Below are 16874 nucleotides of genomic sequence, written 5' to 3' on the forward strand. Positions count from 1 at the left end.
GTTCCCCATTTTCCTCATTACTAACAACCTGTCAGTCATCACCCCAGCTCCACGCTCCTCTCTCTCCATTTTTGTTTCCACTCTTTTTCATTCTTCTCTCATCCTTCATATATTTTGGGGTTGGGTTTGGATGTTTCTTTTCTTTTTCTTTTCCTTTTTTTTTTTGTTCTTTTTTAGTGAGGGAGGTGGCAGGCAGGGGAGAGACAACCCTTTCGTTAGTTTTGAGTGTTTTATTTTATTTTTTGGTTGTTTGTTTTTACTTCCATCTTGTGTTCCACTTTGTTCGGCGCATGTTAAGTGTGAAGTGGGTTTTGATTCTTCCCTTTGGTTTTCCTCACCTCTGCCCATTTCCCTGCCCTTTCTCTTCCGCCTTTTCTCTTGGCTTCTGATAGTTTTCGCATGGGTGTGTCAGCGTATGGTGTGTGCACGCTTTGAGGCCCCATCTTTTCTCTCTGCCCTCTGCTCCTTTCATGGATGTTGGGCGTGTGGGTGCTATTTTTTCCCCTGTGGGCATTATTATTATTATTTTTATTTCGGTTATTATGCCTCATATTCCTTTCTTTTTGTTAGAGTTGCCTTTTTGGTTTGGGTCATTTCTTCTCTTGGTGGTGGTGATGGCAGGGAAGGGAGGGCAGGGGTTGGAGTCCTGGGGTAGTTCATGGCATGTACCATCCATGACGTATCAGAAACGAGACCCTTCTCCCTCCCTCCCTGAATGCATGTTTGTCAGCGTGGTGTGAGCCCCCAAAGAAACTAATAAAAAAGAAAAGAAAAAGAAAAGAAAAAAGAAAAAAAAAACAAACCATCCACCACCAAAGACCAACCCTAACAAACCCCATTGTCCAATGTCTCCTTTGCTGTTTCTCACTACCACCATAAGTAACAATCATTCCAAAAATAAACAATCATTTTACTAATGAGCTGAGACAAGTGATCGTCTGAGGATCGTTCCATTTTCTAGCCTGACTGAGTAAAGCGTGCAGTGGGTAGAGCAAGTTCTTGACAATTCCCCCGAAGTCTCCTGGGAGTCTGCCGAGGAATGCTGGAGGCTTGGGTCGCAGGAAAGGCAGACCAGAAAATGGAACTTCGCTGCACATACCAAAATCAAACCAAATTAGAAAGACTTCCTCACCAAAAATCTTAGTGAAAGTGACGCCACAGGCAGGGGAAGCCACCAGATTTTGAAAGGACCGTAAAGTCATTGTTGGGATTTTTTTTTGTCCCTATGTCCCTCCACTAGGTGACGATCTCTGTGGATGGCATCCTTACCACGACGGGCTACACTCAAGAGGACTACACCATGCTGGGATCGGATGACTTCTTCTACGTGGGAGGAAGCCCAAGTACCGCTGACTTGCCAGGCTCACCTGTCAGCAACAACTTCATGGGCTGCCTTAAAGAGGTACAGGTCACATGCTCTCTTTAATTCGTTGACTGTCCCAAGAAAAAAATGAATTTCCAGTTTCAGTGAAGGGCTCTGTCCTCTAATGCATTCTTTGAGGCCATAGGTTATAGCAAAAAAAGATTTTGGACTTGGAAGTGAGGTCCTAGATTTTGGTTTCCACTTAAGCTGGTTGCATGACCTTGGTTTTGCCACTTACGTGGCTGGTGGTTCTGTTTCCTCATCTGCCTAAGGGGGAATTGTATCTCACAGGTGGCGGTGCTTTATAAATTACATGAAATAACAGAGATGAAAGGACGCTGATAACGCAAGAACTACACCTGTAAAGTTTGATTTCATACCTCACTTGCAAGTAGGGAAGCTCTGGCGAAAAGTAGCTCAACTTGTGATTGTGTGTCTTGTCTAAAGAATAACATATGTATTATTTTACCTTTGCCAAGCTTGGTGTTCCCAAGAGTCTCATTATTTGAGATGAAGGAAAATTTTCAGAATGTAACATTAAGGCCCAGAAGACTGATTTTTTTTTTCTTTTTTCTTTTTTTATCCCCTGAAAGCTAGCAGCTGTGAGAAAGCAGTGGGGCTTTGCCATTACTCATTTATTACTATTGTAGCTGATGTGTTGAGACTCTGTCTGAGAGCAGAGGAGCTTCAGTCAAGTGTAAGTCCTCTAAGGTCAATTGTTGAGGCAAAAAGAATCAGACTTGATTTGGTAGAATTCTTTCAGAATACCGTGGCATCAGAGCTGTGTACTGCACATTTTTGTTTAAGCTAAGCTAAGCCTGATTGCCTGAGATATCTATACCCCTTCCCTGGGGAAATTCCTTGAGAAACGAATAGTGTTCTTTCTTAGAGATAAAGATCCCTGGTGACATGTTATGAGAGTTCTCTCAGGGCACATGTTTTATTCTGATTGTGGTTATTTGAAATTTGCTGGACATCGGTTATCATATGGGATGGCATTGGACATGCTCTCATTCACGCCACTCGATTGTGAACCGTGTCAAGACTGAAGTTGGGTCCTTTATGCTTGGCACATAGTAGGTGCACAATAAGTATTTCTGGAATGGATGCCTTTATCGAGTCATCACTGGGCCCTGTGTTTGTATTGTAACTGAACGTAGCGGCTCTTTCCAAGCTGTGGTCTGTGTGCTTGAAGATTTTATAATCTAGGAAGGGGGATGAGATCCGGAGGTGAACAAGTACGGCTCAGGACACTGTGCGTTCAGTGCCGCAGACTAAATGATCTGAGTAGAATTAGAGGAAACAGATATATTTTAAGGGGAAGTCCATTTCAGAGAAGAATTGATACTTGAGCTGGGCCTTGTATGAGTTGAGGGGAAGGGGCAAGAAGGAGAGACATGACAAAGGAGAGAAAAATCCAATTACAGCTCCATATTGCTCTTGATCTGAAGGACATATTATGGAAGTGAACTCCAGAAGGGCTTTCCTCTTTCTGCTGGATGTTAGCTAGCCTTCCACTGGCTGCAGGGATGCTACTGGTCATTCCCCGCGGAATTGCAGTGGACAGAGAGGCTTCTGCCCTGGGATTTACTCCCATTTGGATAGAATAAAGGTATAAACTGCTCAGCATCTAATGAACCCTGAAAGACGCTTAAATGGTATTAAATCACACACACTGGAATTGTACTCTTGTCAGAAAGAGATACACATGTTCTGCTACCACGGACGTGGCTAAGGGATGAATGAAGCATCGATTACTGTGGAGGGCGCATGCTTTTTTTTTTTTTTTTTTTTTTTGGTAGTAAAATAGCCCTGAGTGTGGACAGGATTTCTCCTGGGCAGGATCTAGGGGTGGCCTCTAGAACTAATTTTCCCCTGCACAAAGTTTTATTGAACCATCTCTCAATTACGTATTCTGATACAAAGGGGCAATTTCCCAACTTCAAATGATCAGTCAGGAAGGATGCTCCTGAACATTTCAAAACAAACTTCGTAAAAACACAGACGTATCTCTGATGGCTTCATCCACACAAAACCTAAAATAAATAAAATCTGTATGTGCGTGTGCGTGCACACACACACAGATACACACACGCACGCCCACACACACACTGCCCAGGTATAGAGAGCAGAAAGCTTCAAAAGCTGATACAAAGTATTACTTAACAGCTGAAAAATTAAAGGCAGTTATGAAAAATGATGTCAATAACAGAAATAATTAGTTCACAGTAGTAAAAATGTATACATAGCTAGCAGCATATATCTGCCTTTAAACCCAGATCAAGTCAGAAAAAAGAAAGTCCAGCGCATGCTGAGGGAAATGGTAGGAAAATGAGAACCTCATTAACTTATACCCCATCTCTCTTACATATGGTGTGGTGTTTTTATTTATTTGACAGAGAGAGAGAGAGAGATCACAAGTAGGCAGAGAGGCAGGCAGGGGGGGTGGGAAGCAGGCTCCCCGCAGAGCAGAGAGCCCAATGTGGGGCTGGATCCCAGGACCCTAAGATCATGACCTGAGCTGAAGGCAGAGGCTTAACCCATTGAGCCACCCAGGCACTCATGGTGTGGTGTTTCTAAGGGATTTGTGAAGCTTTCTCCTCTGAGTGTCCTAAACAGATCACTTTGAGTCACATGTAGTCCTGGGATGTTCTTTCTTTCTACTTAGTCCTTACAGTTCACTTTTTGTAGGGCACCTCTGGGAAATTCTCTTGTTCTTGGTATTTGTCTTGGACAATATAGTGAATGGTGGAAGCTTCCAGCTAGGTTGGTATTTCTCCCCTCTTAAGTCCCACACGCCCACTCTGACTATTTACCCTTAGAATAGTGTCCAGTTATTTGCTTGCCGTTTGTGGCTCTGTGTTGCCTTGAGCTGAGCTGGGCACTTTGATGTATTATTTTCTTCAAAATGGGGGCATGGGAAAAGGACTTCAGAGTTTCTCCTCCAGATCACAGGTAACCTTGTGTGTGGTACAAAATAGGCTTTGTCTTTGGAACTCCAGTTACTTTATTCAATAGTTAAATTCTGGCTCCATGTTGAGGAGAATGATTATGACTCTCGCCTAGGTGCACACGTCCTAGCTTCCTACTGCTGTAAAAGCTGCCACAAAGGCTGTCCAAATTGTCCTCAGACTATTGTGGTTCTCCACACACCCTGGTTGTCAACACAAGATGTGTGTGCACTTGAACACTACCAGCTCAGCATCTTACTCCTTGTCAAGTTTCCACCTTTTTTTAAAAAAATTTATTTATGTATTTGGCAGAGACAGAGAGAGAGTGCGCACCCAAGAATGGGACATGGCAGAAGGAGGGGGAGAAGCAGTCTCCCCTGCTGAGCAGGGAGCTCGACATGGGGCTCGATCCCAAGTCCCCGAGATCATAACCCAAGACTAGGATAGATGTTTAACCGACTGAGCCACCCACGCGCCTCATGTTTCCATGTTTCAACGTGTGGGTCTTATTTTTGGTCTTGAGGGTTTCTAACTCCTAGAATGGTTCCTAACATTTGGTGGGCTTTCAGTAAACATTTCCTGAGTGAAATCACATGTGTGCAAATTGATTATGTTTACATACATAATCTTGTAAATAAACATGTTTATAATATTAATAATTTAGATAAATGCTTCTAGCACTATTAACCATGTGACTTCCTTGGGATCAGTAAAGAACATCTTGATGTGGCAATCGCTGAGTCTTTCCGGAACTTTCTAGCTATCTGATCCAAGAGAAGCATTATCTGGAAAGGCTCGGCAAGGCTAGGAGAAGTGGGTTGGAACTTCCTCTAGAAAGAACAGAATTGAAAAGGCTTTGACAGAGCCTTTATTTTCTTTATTGTATAAAGAAAAGAATACTGGGTTTACAGTCGGAAAATCTGGGAATACCAGCTTTGTCACTTTCTCCATGGCCTGGAATAAACCACTGATCCTATTTGAGTCTTTTTCCTCCCTAACATGGATACACTAGGACCTTTATTATGTTCTTACATGAAATCACATACACAAAAGTAAAACCATACAGACGTGTATATTGCTATAAGGATTTTTATGAAGGATTATGTAATACCTTGTAAACAGTTTATGAATATAATTATAACCATATACTTATAAATATTAGCATGGTCAGTATCTCCACATCTCCTGTATTAGCAAGTCACAATCAGGAGGAAAACCAGCTTTATTCTGAGATTTGCCCTGCTAAAGTCCTTTCATTTTCCGAAGTGGAGAAACCCACCCCATCGGTCCTCAGTCATTACCTTGTTTTGTTGCCTTTGGTCATGTATTTGACCTTGGTCAGTCTCCCGTCTATTTAAAATGTGAGCTAACTCTGTGATGACAAAGGCCTCTTCTGCTCTTAGGTGTCTCCCCATAACCTAGCAGAGTTCCAGGCATTAAAAAAAAAGAAAAGAAAAGAAAAAAGAAATACTCAATAACTATGTCTGGAATAAATAAAGGAATGAATGAGCTAACGTCATGGGGCTCTACAGTCTGATGGAATTTAGATCAATAGATAGATCCTCAAACCCTACAGGATACCAGGGACTGTGCTAATAAGTAAGATACAAAGATGAATCAGATGCAGTTCCCACCTTAGAGACCACACAGTTCGTGGGGGAGACAGAAACGTGGAGATAATTTCAATAAAAGATGGTTAGTAGAAAGAGACAGTCACAAGTGCAGTGGGGCTGTTGAGGAAAAGGACTCATATATTCTGGGGTTCAGGAAAGGTCTGTAGAGGAGCTACGGTGGGTCTCAAAGACAAACAGAAATGAACCGGGCAGAATGGAGGGAGTGGAGCTCTGGGACGATGCGGCAGCATGAGCACAGTCACGGGCATAGGACTCACAGAAGTGTGTGCGTGAGGAACTCACGCTTTGCTCATTTCAGGGCACAATTTGTAAGAGGAAGAATTTTGAAAATGTAGCTGCAAAGTTAAGTAGGGGCCAGGTCATAAAGAAGTTTTTCTCATACTCGACCCTTGGACTTTATTTTCTAGGTTAATAGGGAACTATTGAAGGATCGTAAGTAATAGAATGACACAATCAGGTTGGCATCTTATCCATCAGGCTTTAAATTACTAGAGAACTGAAGTTACTTCATCCACTACTTCCAACTGGTGTCTATTTTTGCCCTAGGAAGTTGGAGAGCAGGGTTGGGAGGGTTGATCATTGACTGTGGCCTTGGGCCTGGAGAGTGTCTTTCAGAATCTTAAAATTTCTAGAGAAAAGCACTTCTTTCTGACTCCTGTTTCAGTTTCCAGTGCCCCTCACTGTCAGGATGTACATTTCTCCTTTCCTCTGTCCTTGGCTTTGCTGAGCTGTTATTGTTGGACGAATCCCAAGGTACGAGAGGAAAGTCAAGTCTGGACTGAGGGGCATGGTAGTGTTTCTGTCAGATTCAGGACCAGGGAGAGGGAACTTCTTCAAACCCATCACAGCATCCTCCTACAGCTTTCCTGTTGCTTGATTTGATTCATTGCACACCAGCCTCCTTTCTCCTCAATCTGTTACTTCTCCCCTAGTATGTTAGTTCTCCATGTTCATCTCCCATTTGCCTAGGGAGGAGCTCAGTGCTGCTGAGGTGTCTGGGGCAGCCTGGTCTCTCACCTCTCTTTCCTCATGGAGTCTCTAATGGGGGAGGCGGAGAAGCAGGAGAATCGGGAGCATGGAACACATATTTAAAGGAAAAAGAATTGGGTAGAACATCATTGTGCACATTACATCCCACATCCCTTTGTGATTATTAGCCATTTAAAACCGAATGGGATTTTGCAGCCAGAGATAGTCTCTGAACAGATGATTAATGGTTTAATCTGTAATAACTTTACATTTTATAGAACCCTGATAGGAGTCCACATCTGGTGAGCCAAGCTATTTAAGGCTGTGTTAATTCTGTTAATTGCTATACGTTTATTTGAATTGCTGGCACCTGCGGGCTTTGGGATAATGTGTTTGTTGTTGCCTTTTTTTTTTTTTTTAATATACTCATTTTATCCCGTCTCACTGTCTTTTGCTGCTGCTCTCTCTTATGCTATCACAGTTTTTCTTCTGGTTTTTCTTTCGAGTTGTCCTTGCTTCTTCACTCATTATACTTTCCCCCCTTTCTCCCCCTGTTTTTGTTTTCTCTACCTCTATACTCTTTTACCTCTTCTGTTGGTTTCCTTCCTAATTTCCCAGTCCATGATAAACTGTTCTGTTCTTAATTAGGTAAATTAGGTCATGACATCAGGACTAAAAATCCCCTTTAACCTGGCACTGAAAATACTGCATGGCCCCAGGGTGAGCAGAGACCAAGGGAGGGTTTTTGAGTCAGCATGGAAGATGAGAGGAGAAACAGAAGTCTGGGTTTAGATCTGTCTAGACTCACTCATTACCAGCTGCGGTAGTAAGTGCAGGTCTTTTGAGTGCTCTTAGCCTCCGTCTTTGCTTGGATAATAATACTTACTTCAGGCATTTTGATGTCAGGAGCAAATGGGATTAAGAAAATGGAGGTGCTTTATAAACTGTAAAGCACTGTGCAGATGTTCATGTTATTATTTGTTATTAAATGAAACCAAATTGGTTAGGTCTGGCAAGGAACCACAAACTGGCTCTTTGCTGGTTCTGCAATTTAAAAACTGCAGAAGTTAAGAGAGTCCAATGTGGTTTAACAGGAAGAGCAACTGAATTGGAACTTGGCCTCCAGATCCAGTTCTGATGCTGATTAGAAAATCATATGGTCTCTTTGGACATCCGTGTCTTTATCTGGAAAGTGAGAGTGGTGATCCCTGCTAAACCAAATGCACACTACTGTGGAGAACTTCTAAGGTAGAAATACAAGTTATTGCTTATTACATTTTGGATAGCAAGGTAGGATTAATTTTCCTACTCTTGGGAAGGTGTGCAAAGGAGCACTGTGTAGGTTTGGGGGAAAGCATGCTTGACAGAAGGGAAGAACCAATACAAACAGGAGAAAACCAAGAAGGATAAGATTCCAACAAGGTAGAAAGAAGTGGAAACGTGAAAACTAGGAAATGGAAGCTGTGGCCGAAGAAGAAAAGAGAGAACCTTTCTCTTAGGAGCTGCCAATTAGGTTGACCATAGAGGTTGCCATTTTGGTGGTGGTGGTGGGGGAGTCGGTAAAAACAGGATCAAATATTGGCAATGCCATATGCATCATCTTAAGGATGCAGTTATTGTAAAGCAAATAAATTGGCTCTTCTGGAAAAGAGATTACCTCTTAGATTATAAGGAACTGAAATGGGTAGGAGAGAGTATAGCACTCTGTTACAGAGGAAGAGCTGCTGGGAACTGTGAAGAACAGGTTTATTTCACAGGTGGGGCAGGGAGAGAGTACTTAGCCCAGGAAGGCTATAAAAAACGAATAGTATCAGGAGGGCTGAACCTTCAATATTTGGTATTGCTGTGCTGTGACAAACAGAAAGTGGTTCTTTCATTAGTGCCAGAATAAAAATACTGAAGTGTGGTTTGCTCTTAATAATCGATGGGCTGTTGCTGGAGAAACAGATATGGTGAGCATTTTTTTTTTTTTTGAGACTGGTATCCATTTCTCCTTCTTTTGAATAAAAGTTTTTATTCCCCTTTATTTTCAATCCTGTGGTTCAATGGCACTGACTCCTCTCCTGGCTGCCTTGGCGAGCATGTGAGTTCTAGTCAACTAGAGACTTCCAGTGGCTTGGCCATGGTTAGTCTGTTCATAGATGGGTACCTAACCCCATTTGGATCTGTGACATACAAGCTCAGGACTTTAGCTTATATGCTATAGGGACATAGTTCTCCCTTCTTTGGGTTAGAACTTGGGATGATATAAAACTGAGTTTCTGGCTGCCATCTTGCCAACACATAGAGACCAAAAATGAAGCCAGAATGGAGAAAAGCAGAGACAGAAGGTGGGGAGAAACTAGATTCTAGTGACATGTTTAAGACCCTGAATCAAATATTCTTCAAACCAGAGTACCCCTGATTTCCAGCCAAGACTGAGTAATTCCTTTGTTTGTCTAAACCAGCAGGAGCTGGATTTTCTGTCATTGTAACGTAGAGACCTAAGTGATGTGAAAGAATTCCTCTTACTCCCATTTTACCCCTCTTTGACAACAGGTCAGGACGGGCCAAGATAGGCAAAGGTGGGGAATTTAATATCAGAGGCTGTTGAAAGCACCTAATTGCTCTGCATTCATTCAGATTTCTTGAATGAATGATATCCCAGGATACAGGGAAAGTTTGTAAATAAGATTTTTTGAAATCCAGTTGTGGTTTTTGAGCAATGGTAGAAATTGGGGAAGGCTCCTCAAGGCTAAATACGGAAAAAAGTATAGATAATGCAAACTGTGGGCCTGTGAGCTTCACTGGAATCTTGGAAAAATTTTGGAGTGCATTATGAATAGAAGGTATGAGCCCATAGAAGAGAAAAAAGTGATCAGCAGAACCACAGTCATTCATCAGAAACACTGAAAATAAGCCATATCCCATGAACCAAACTCAAATTTCCATTCCATATTGTTACCATACTTACAACTCAGGAAAGCATAGCTAAGTATCAGCAAGGTATTTCACAATACATTCTGTGATGTCCTCATCAACAAGATGGGGGAAAAGGAATTGGATGTTGGAGCTAGTCAGGAAAGAAGAAACTATTTAAACACTCCAATGAGTCTTGGTGAAGGGTCTGTTTTGACTTATGTGGAAGTTTCTGGTGGATGTCATAGTGCTTCTTCTTACTTAATGTTTGTATTAGGGACTTGAAGAAAGGTAAGAGAGTGTGCTCATCAGCTTTTTAAATAGCAAGAAGCTTAAATGATGGAAAATATGTGCCTACATGATTTGAGGCTGAATTAATAGAGGTGTGACCTATAAAACAAAGAAGGTACTAGTTTTATAGTGTAATTTATTGACTAAGAGAGCAGGCACTGGAGTTAGAATTCTTGGCTTCAAAGCCTGGCACTACTCAAGCTAGCTGTGGAATGCTGGGCAAATTACTTAACCAGCCTCGTGCCTCATTCTGCTTCTTTATTAAATGAGGAGAATAATTATACCAGTTTCATAGAGTTGTGGTGAGTATTAACTGAGATAATAAATGTAAAATCTTTAGAATGATGCTTGATATATAGAAAACCTTTGATAGATTTTTTGGATTATAGTTGACACACAACTATGGTTATATTAATTTTAGGTATACAACACAGTGGTTCAATAACTGTGTATGTTCAGCAAGTGTAGCTACTATCAGTCACCATACACTGCTATTACAGTACTATTGACTGTATCTCCTATACTGTACCTTTCAGCCCAGTGACTTATGTGTTCTGTAACTGGAAACATGTACCTCCTATGCCCCTTCACCCATTTTGCCTGTGCATGTGCCCTTTAGCAACCACCAGTGTATTCTTTGTATTTATGGGTCTGTTTCGTGTTTGTATTATTTTTTATTATTTTTCTTGTTTTTTTATTTTAGATCCCACATACAAATAAAATAATATTTATCTTTCTCTGACTTAACTGCAATTAGCGTAGTACCCTCTAGTCCATCCATGTTGTTGCGGTTCCACAAGATTTCATTCTTTTTTTCTAACAATAATATTCCATTATAAATATATACCACATCTTCTTTATCCATTCATCTATTGATGGACACTTGGGTTGCTTCCATATCTTAGCTATTGTAAATAATGCTGCAATAAACATAGGACTGCATATATTTTTTTGATTTAGTGTTTTTGTTTTCTTTGGGTAAATACCCAGTAGTAGAGTTACTGAATCTAATGGTATTTCTTTTTTTTTAATAATTTTTTGAAAAACTGTCACACTTTTGCCACAATGACCACACCAATTTACATCCTCACCAACAATGCATAGAGGTTCCTTTTTCTTCACATCCTTGCCAACACTTGTTATTTCTTATTTTTGATACCAGCCATTCTGACAGGTGTAAGGTAATTCATTGTGGGTTTGATTTGCATTTCCCTGATGATGAGTGATGTTGACCACCCTTGCATGTATCCTCTGGCCATCTGTGTGTCTTCTTTGGAAGAAATGTTTATTCAGGTTCTTAGCCCATTTTTTTATTGGATTCTTGTGGTGTGTGTGTGTGTGTGTGTTAAGTTGTTTCTATATTCTTTGTATTAACCTCTTATCAGATATATTGTTTGCAAATATTTTCTCCCATTCAGTAGGTTGCCTTTTAATTTCTCTGATGGTTTCATTTACTGTACAAAAGCTTTTTATTTTGGTGTGGTCCCAATAGTTTATTTTGTTTTTGTTTCCTTTGTCTGAGGAGACATATCTAGAAAAATGTTACTAAGGTTGATGTCCAAGAGATTACCTCTTACATTTTCTTCTAGGAATTTTATGGCTTCAGGTCTCACATTTTAGTCTTTAATCCATTTTGAGTTTATTTTTGTGTATGGTGAAGAAGATGGCCCATTTTCATTCTTTTGCATGTAGCTCTTCAATTTTCCCACCACTATTTATTGAACAGACTCTCTTTTACTCATTGTATATTCTTGCTTCTTTTGTCATAGATTTATTGACCATGTAGGTATGGATTTATTTCTGAGTTCTTTATCCTGGTCTATTTATCTATTTATCTTTCTTTATGTCAGTACCATAATGTTCTTTCTCTTTCTCAGCTATGTAGTATATCTTGAAATCCGGGATTGTGATACCTCCAGTTTTGTTCTCCTTCCTCAAGATTGCCTTGGGTATTCAGGGTCTTTTGTGGTTTTATACAAATTTTAGGATTATTTGTCTTAATCCTGTGAAAAATACTATTGCTTTTTTGATAGGGATGGTGTTGAATCTGTGTATTGCTTTGGGTAGTATGGATGTTTTAACAATATTATATTTTCCAATCCATGAGCATGGTATACCTTTGCATTTGTTTGTGTCATCTTCAATTTCTTCCATGATTGCTTTAGAAAAGTTTTCAGAGTACAGGTCTCTAACCTCTTTGGTTAAGTTTATTCCTAGGTATTTTACTTTTTTTTTAGTGCAATTATAGATGAGATTGTTTTGTTAATTTCTCTTTCTGCTACTTTGTTATTAATGCATAGAAATGCAGCTGATTTCTGTATTTTAATTTTTTATCCTGCAACTTTACTGAATTTATCCATTTACTTATTTAAAGATTTTATTTATTCATTAGAGAGAAAGTGACCGAGAGAGAGCACAAGCAGAGGGAGAGGCAGAAGGAGAGGAAGAAGCAGACTCCATGCTGAGCTGGGAGCCTGACAGGGGGCTCTCTCCCAGGATCCCGAGATCATGACCTGAGCCAAAGGCAGACACTTAATTGACTGAGCCACCCAAGTGCCCCTTAATTCATTTATTAATTCTAGTACTTTTTGGCAAATTACTAGTTTGTTTTCATCATCATCCTCATCATCATCACTATGTGCTAATATGATTACTGAAGTATTTCTATTCAGTTCTGGATATTCAGCTTTTAAAATGTTAGCTATCTGATAGATTAGAACATTTTTAGAATGGAGCTATGAAAAAGATGAAAGACTGACATAAAAGTAGTTGACTGAGGGGCCCCTGAGTGGCTCAGTTGGTTAAGCATCTACCTTTGGCTCAGGTCATGATCCCAGGGTTCTGGGATCCAGCTCCAAGTCAGGCTTCCTGCTCAGCAGGGAGTCTGCTTCTCCTTCTCCTTCTGCTGCTCACCCTGCTCATGTGTTCTTTCTCTTTCTCTCTCAAATAAAGAAATACAATCTTAAAAAAAAATGATGACTGATCCAGGAGTATTTAACCTGAGGACAAAAAGCTACCTGAGCTCAAGGGTTGCCTTCATGCATGAAGGACTATCCTATGGCAGTGGGATTAAATGTAGCTCATATGTCCTCAGGAAAAAGAACTAAGGCAAATGAGTGGCAGCTGGTTACTTAATACAAAGAAGACATTTCAGTGAGAGCTGTTCAAAGCTGCCTTTAAAGTAATGCATTCTTTATCACCCAGGGCACCCAAGTAGGGTCTGGACAACCACCTTGCTAAATTTGTAGAAGAGATTATAGCACCAAATGAGTAGACAGTGTTTGTTGATTTTTTTAGTTTCCTTCCAAACATAAGATCCTAAGCTCTTCAGGGAACAAGCCTTCTGAAAAGAAAGAATGAGGCCAATTGATTAGACCAGATTTATCGTGTTGAAGACTTTCCTGATTAATCTCCAAATCAGTTGACTTAAACATGTCCCACTGAGACTCATAGAGTGGCCCTTGTGGTAGGATTTGAGGTTCCCAGCCACTGCCATCACCTGTTAGTCACTTGTAATTATTTCTTTATTCTCAGACTTCTACTGGCACCGTGTCCAAAACCATTATAACCACAGCAACTAAAATCATAATAGCAACAGTAAAGACTAACAATTATTGAGCACCTAATGATGTAAATGTAAGCAAAGTGTATGTCTACACGGTTAAATGCTTCATACATATTTCTTCATTTAATTCTCACAATAAACTGGTGAGATGGGTCCTGTTATCATTACTAATTAGAGGCCGGTTTCCGTAGTATAATGGTTATCACATTCGCCTCACATTACTAATTAGAGTTTAAGGAGATGAGTTTCTTGACTAGGGTCACACAGTTTAGCAAGGGCAGGAGTTGTGATGGAAGCACCACCGCTGCCTCCTCCACCAGCTCAGTCAAAAGACCTGGTGAAGAAGGAAAGGAAGTCAGCTCCTCAGGAAAAGGCTGGTGAGTCTGTGGTTAAACCCACTCTAGGGACTGGTCTTTCACTACCATTCAGAGGTTCCACTTCATAGGACAGGTCATTTAATCAGGCAAAAAATGTCCTGCTGGGAGACTGGATACAATTACCTATTTCTTTCACCTTGCCCTTGAGTGTTCTGAGAAGAAGGCGGTTTTTGCTTGATTTCCCACTTTGGCTGGGCAAATTGATATTGCTCAACCTGTTAATGGTGGAATGATTTTCATGAAGGGCCCTGAGTGGAAAGTAGCTGCTTTTGGTATAAATACCAGGCAGCTGAATACCTTTGTTTTGAGATGTGTGGCACATCTTGACTTTTGTTCCAGCCTAGTATTTTCTCTGAAGTTGGAGCTATTTACCTCCAATGCCCCCCAGAAAACCAGAATGAGGAGCAGCTACTTTTTAGGCTTATTATGAATTTTTAGTCTGATTTTGAGAGCCTCTTATTTAGCTTTGCATTTTTTTCCCTTCAGGATAAATTCAGTGGAACTCATTGCTTTCTAAAAATGTCACTTATTTACAGCAAATGTAATCTACCACAACATTCCCACTGAGACAAAATCTCTTGTGTCTTCGAATGCCTCAAAGGAGACAAAAAAAAAAAAAAAAAAAAAAAAAGGCAGTTCTTGTACACATATACCTACAGGGATAAAGTAATCGTGGAGCTAATTAATTAGCTAATGTTTTTTTTTAATTGCTTTACAAAGGCAGAAATGACTATTCCATTAGTGTTATGTGCTTTTGTAACCTTGCGTTTTGTCCCCCATGTGGACATTGTGCCATAACTAGTGTCTGCATAGATTTCTAGAGAGATGTAAGGACACATTTTTCACTTCACAAATCAGTAAAAATGTAGTAGCAGAGGGCAGTAACACTGCACACCAATTATCAACCAATAAAATTCTTCCTTCTCCCTCAGCCTCTTTCTCACCAGCCAGTATGGTCTAGCTCGTGTTTCATGAAGAAAATAGCAACTATTTAGGCAATGCTTTCTAAACTCTGCCTACAATTTCAGATTTACTTTTAAAGATACTTACTGCTGCCTTCTTTTATCCTGTCTTACAGGATGAACTCTCATCCTCCTCTTGGAGTATAACTACCATTCTCTTTTGTTTTTTTTTTTTTTTGAGATGAGCCCTTTTAAGGAGTCCTTCTCTTCTAGTCATCTTAGATCTCTCATCAACCTCTTTCCAGGTCCCTCAGCTAGTGACATGCTGAAAATCTTTCAGGATTCTGTCTCCTGCTGAATTTACACCTTAACACATTTCTTACTGAAAAGCTGCTGGGGAGAGTTGTATATCTGTCCTGTCTTGTCTACTTCATGGCTACCTCTTTACCCTTTGTAGTTGCATGCTGAGCTCTGAAGGGGCATACCTATCCTCAGTGTGGCGGTAGATACGGTTTTCTGGTTTACCTGCTTAAGTAAGGAGCACTCTACTATAGGCTCTCACAGCTGTTAGTTCTTAACTCCATTGTATGATAATTGGTATTATATTCCTTATTATACTGTATTTTATTGATCTGTGTTCATATGTTTCCTTAGTATTTGGGGCTTCTAGAAGGCAGGGATTGGGATTTATAGAGATTGAATGCTCTCTTTAGAGGTAAACATAGGTCCTGGCACATAAATAAATGGGAAATATTCTTCAGTAAGTTAGTAAATATTTTTGAACATCAGTAATAGAATTTTTTTTAAAGATTTTCTTTATTTGACAGATCACAAGTAGGCAGAGGGGCTCGGGGAAGCAGGCTCCCTGCTGAGCAGAGAGTCCAATGCAGGTTTCGATCCTAGGACCCTGAGATCATGACCTGGGCTGAAAGCAGAGGCTTAACCCCTGAGCCACCCAGGCACCCCAGCAATAGAATTTTTGCTCTAAGTTTCGAATCTCTGGGGGGAGCCTGGGTGGCTCAGTCAGTTGAGCATCTGCCTTCAGCTCAGGTCATGATCTCAGGATCCTGGGATTGACCTATGTTGGGCTCCCTACTCGGGGGCAGTCTGCTTTTCCCTCTGCCTCTACCCAGCCCCAACTCATGCTCTCTGTCTGTCTCTCTCTCTCATAAATAAAAACTTTAAAAAAATACTTCAAAAAATTGCCAATTTCTCTTTATTTCCATTTTCTCCACAGCATGTCACTCATTCATTTATTCATAAGTGTAGTGAATATTCACAGCATGTCTCCTCTGTTACAAGATCTAAGTATGTGTTAAAGTATGTGTTGAGTGAGACCATATATAAGGCCTCCGAGCCTATGGAATTTATGTTGGAGGACACTACGAGTAAATGTGTAAATAACTCATTAAGACACTTTTAAGATAATAGTAAGCAGTTATGAAGGAAATAAAAGAGAATAGTGGGTTGAGTGTGTAGTGAGGAGGTTGGATCGCTATCATCAGTCTGAGTGTTCAGGAAGGAATTCTTGGAGGAGGTGATAATTTGTTGTTGTTTTTTATAGAGGGTGGGAGTGGGGAAGGGAAGATGGAGAAGGAGAGAGAATCTTAAGCAGGCCTAATGCCCAGCACAGAACTCAGCATGGGGCTCCATCTCATGCCCTGAGATCATGACCTGAGTCGAAATCAAGAGCTGGACACTTTACCAACTGAGCCATCCAGGCGGCTCTTGGAGGAGGTGATAATTAAACTGAGACCTGAGTCGGAAGAGTCAGGCACACAAAGACCTGGGAGAGGCCATTCCAGTCAGAGGAAGCCACAGGGACAGAAAGGACCCCAGGGGAGGGAAAGCTGGGCATGTTCAGGACATGGTCGGGAGCCCACTGTTATCACAGTGGCTGTGACTCAGTGGGGGATGTGGCAAG

General features: G+C 40.7%; 1 protein-coding gene across 24 annotated transcripts in view; it reads left to right on the forward strand.

Moving 5' to 3' along the window:
• The window catches only part of NRXN3 (neurexin 3), a 1586092-nt gene that overhangs the window by 462892 nt on the left and 1106326 nt on the right, over nucleotides 1-16874 (forward strand). For all 24 annotated transcript variants that reach the window (XM_044230674.1, XM_044230680.1, XM_044230666.1 and 21 more), the window contains one exon: nucleotides 1241-1402. In XM_044230674.1, coding sequence (XP_044086609.1) covers nucleotides 1241-1402 — 162 coding nt within the window. The remainder of the gene's footprint in view (nucleotides 1-1240; nucleotides 1403-16874) is intronic.

The sequence above is a fragment of the Neovison vison genome, chromosome 13 (genome assembly GCF_020171115.1).
Source record: "Neovison vison isolate M4711 chromosome 13, ASM_NN_V1, whole genome shotgun sequence".
In the NCBI taxonomy this organism is placed as follows: Eukaryota; Metazoa; Chordata; class Mammalia; order Carnivora; family Mustelidae; genus Neogale; species Neogale vison.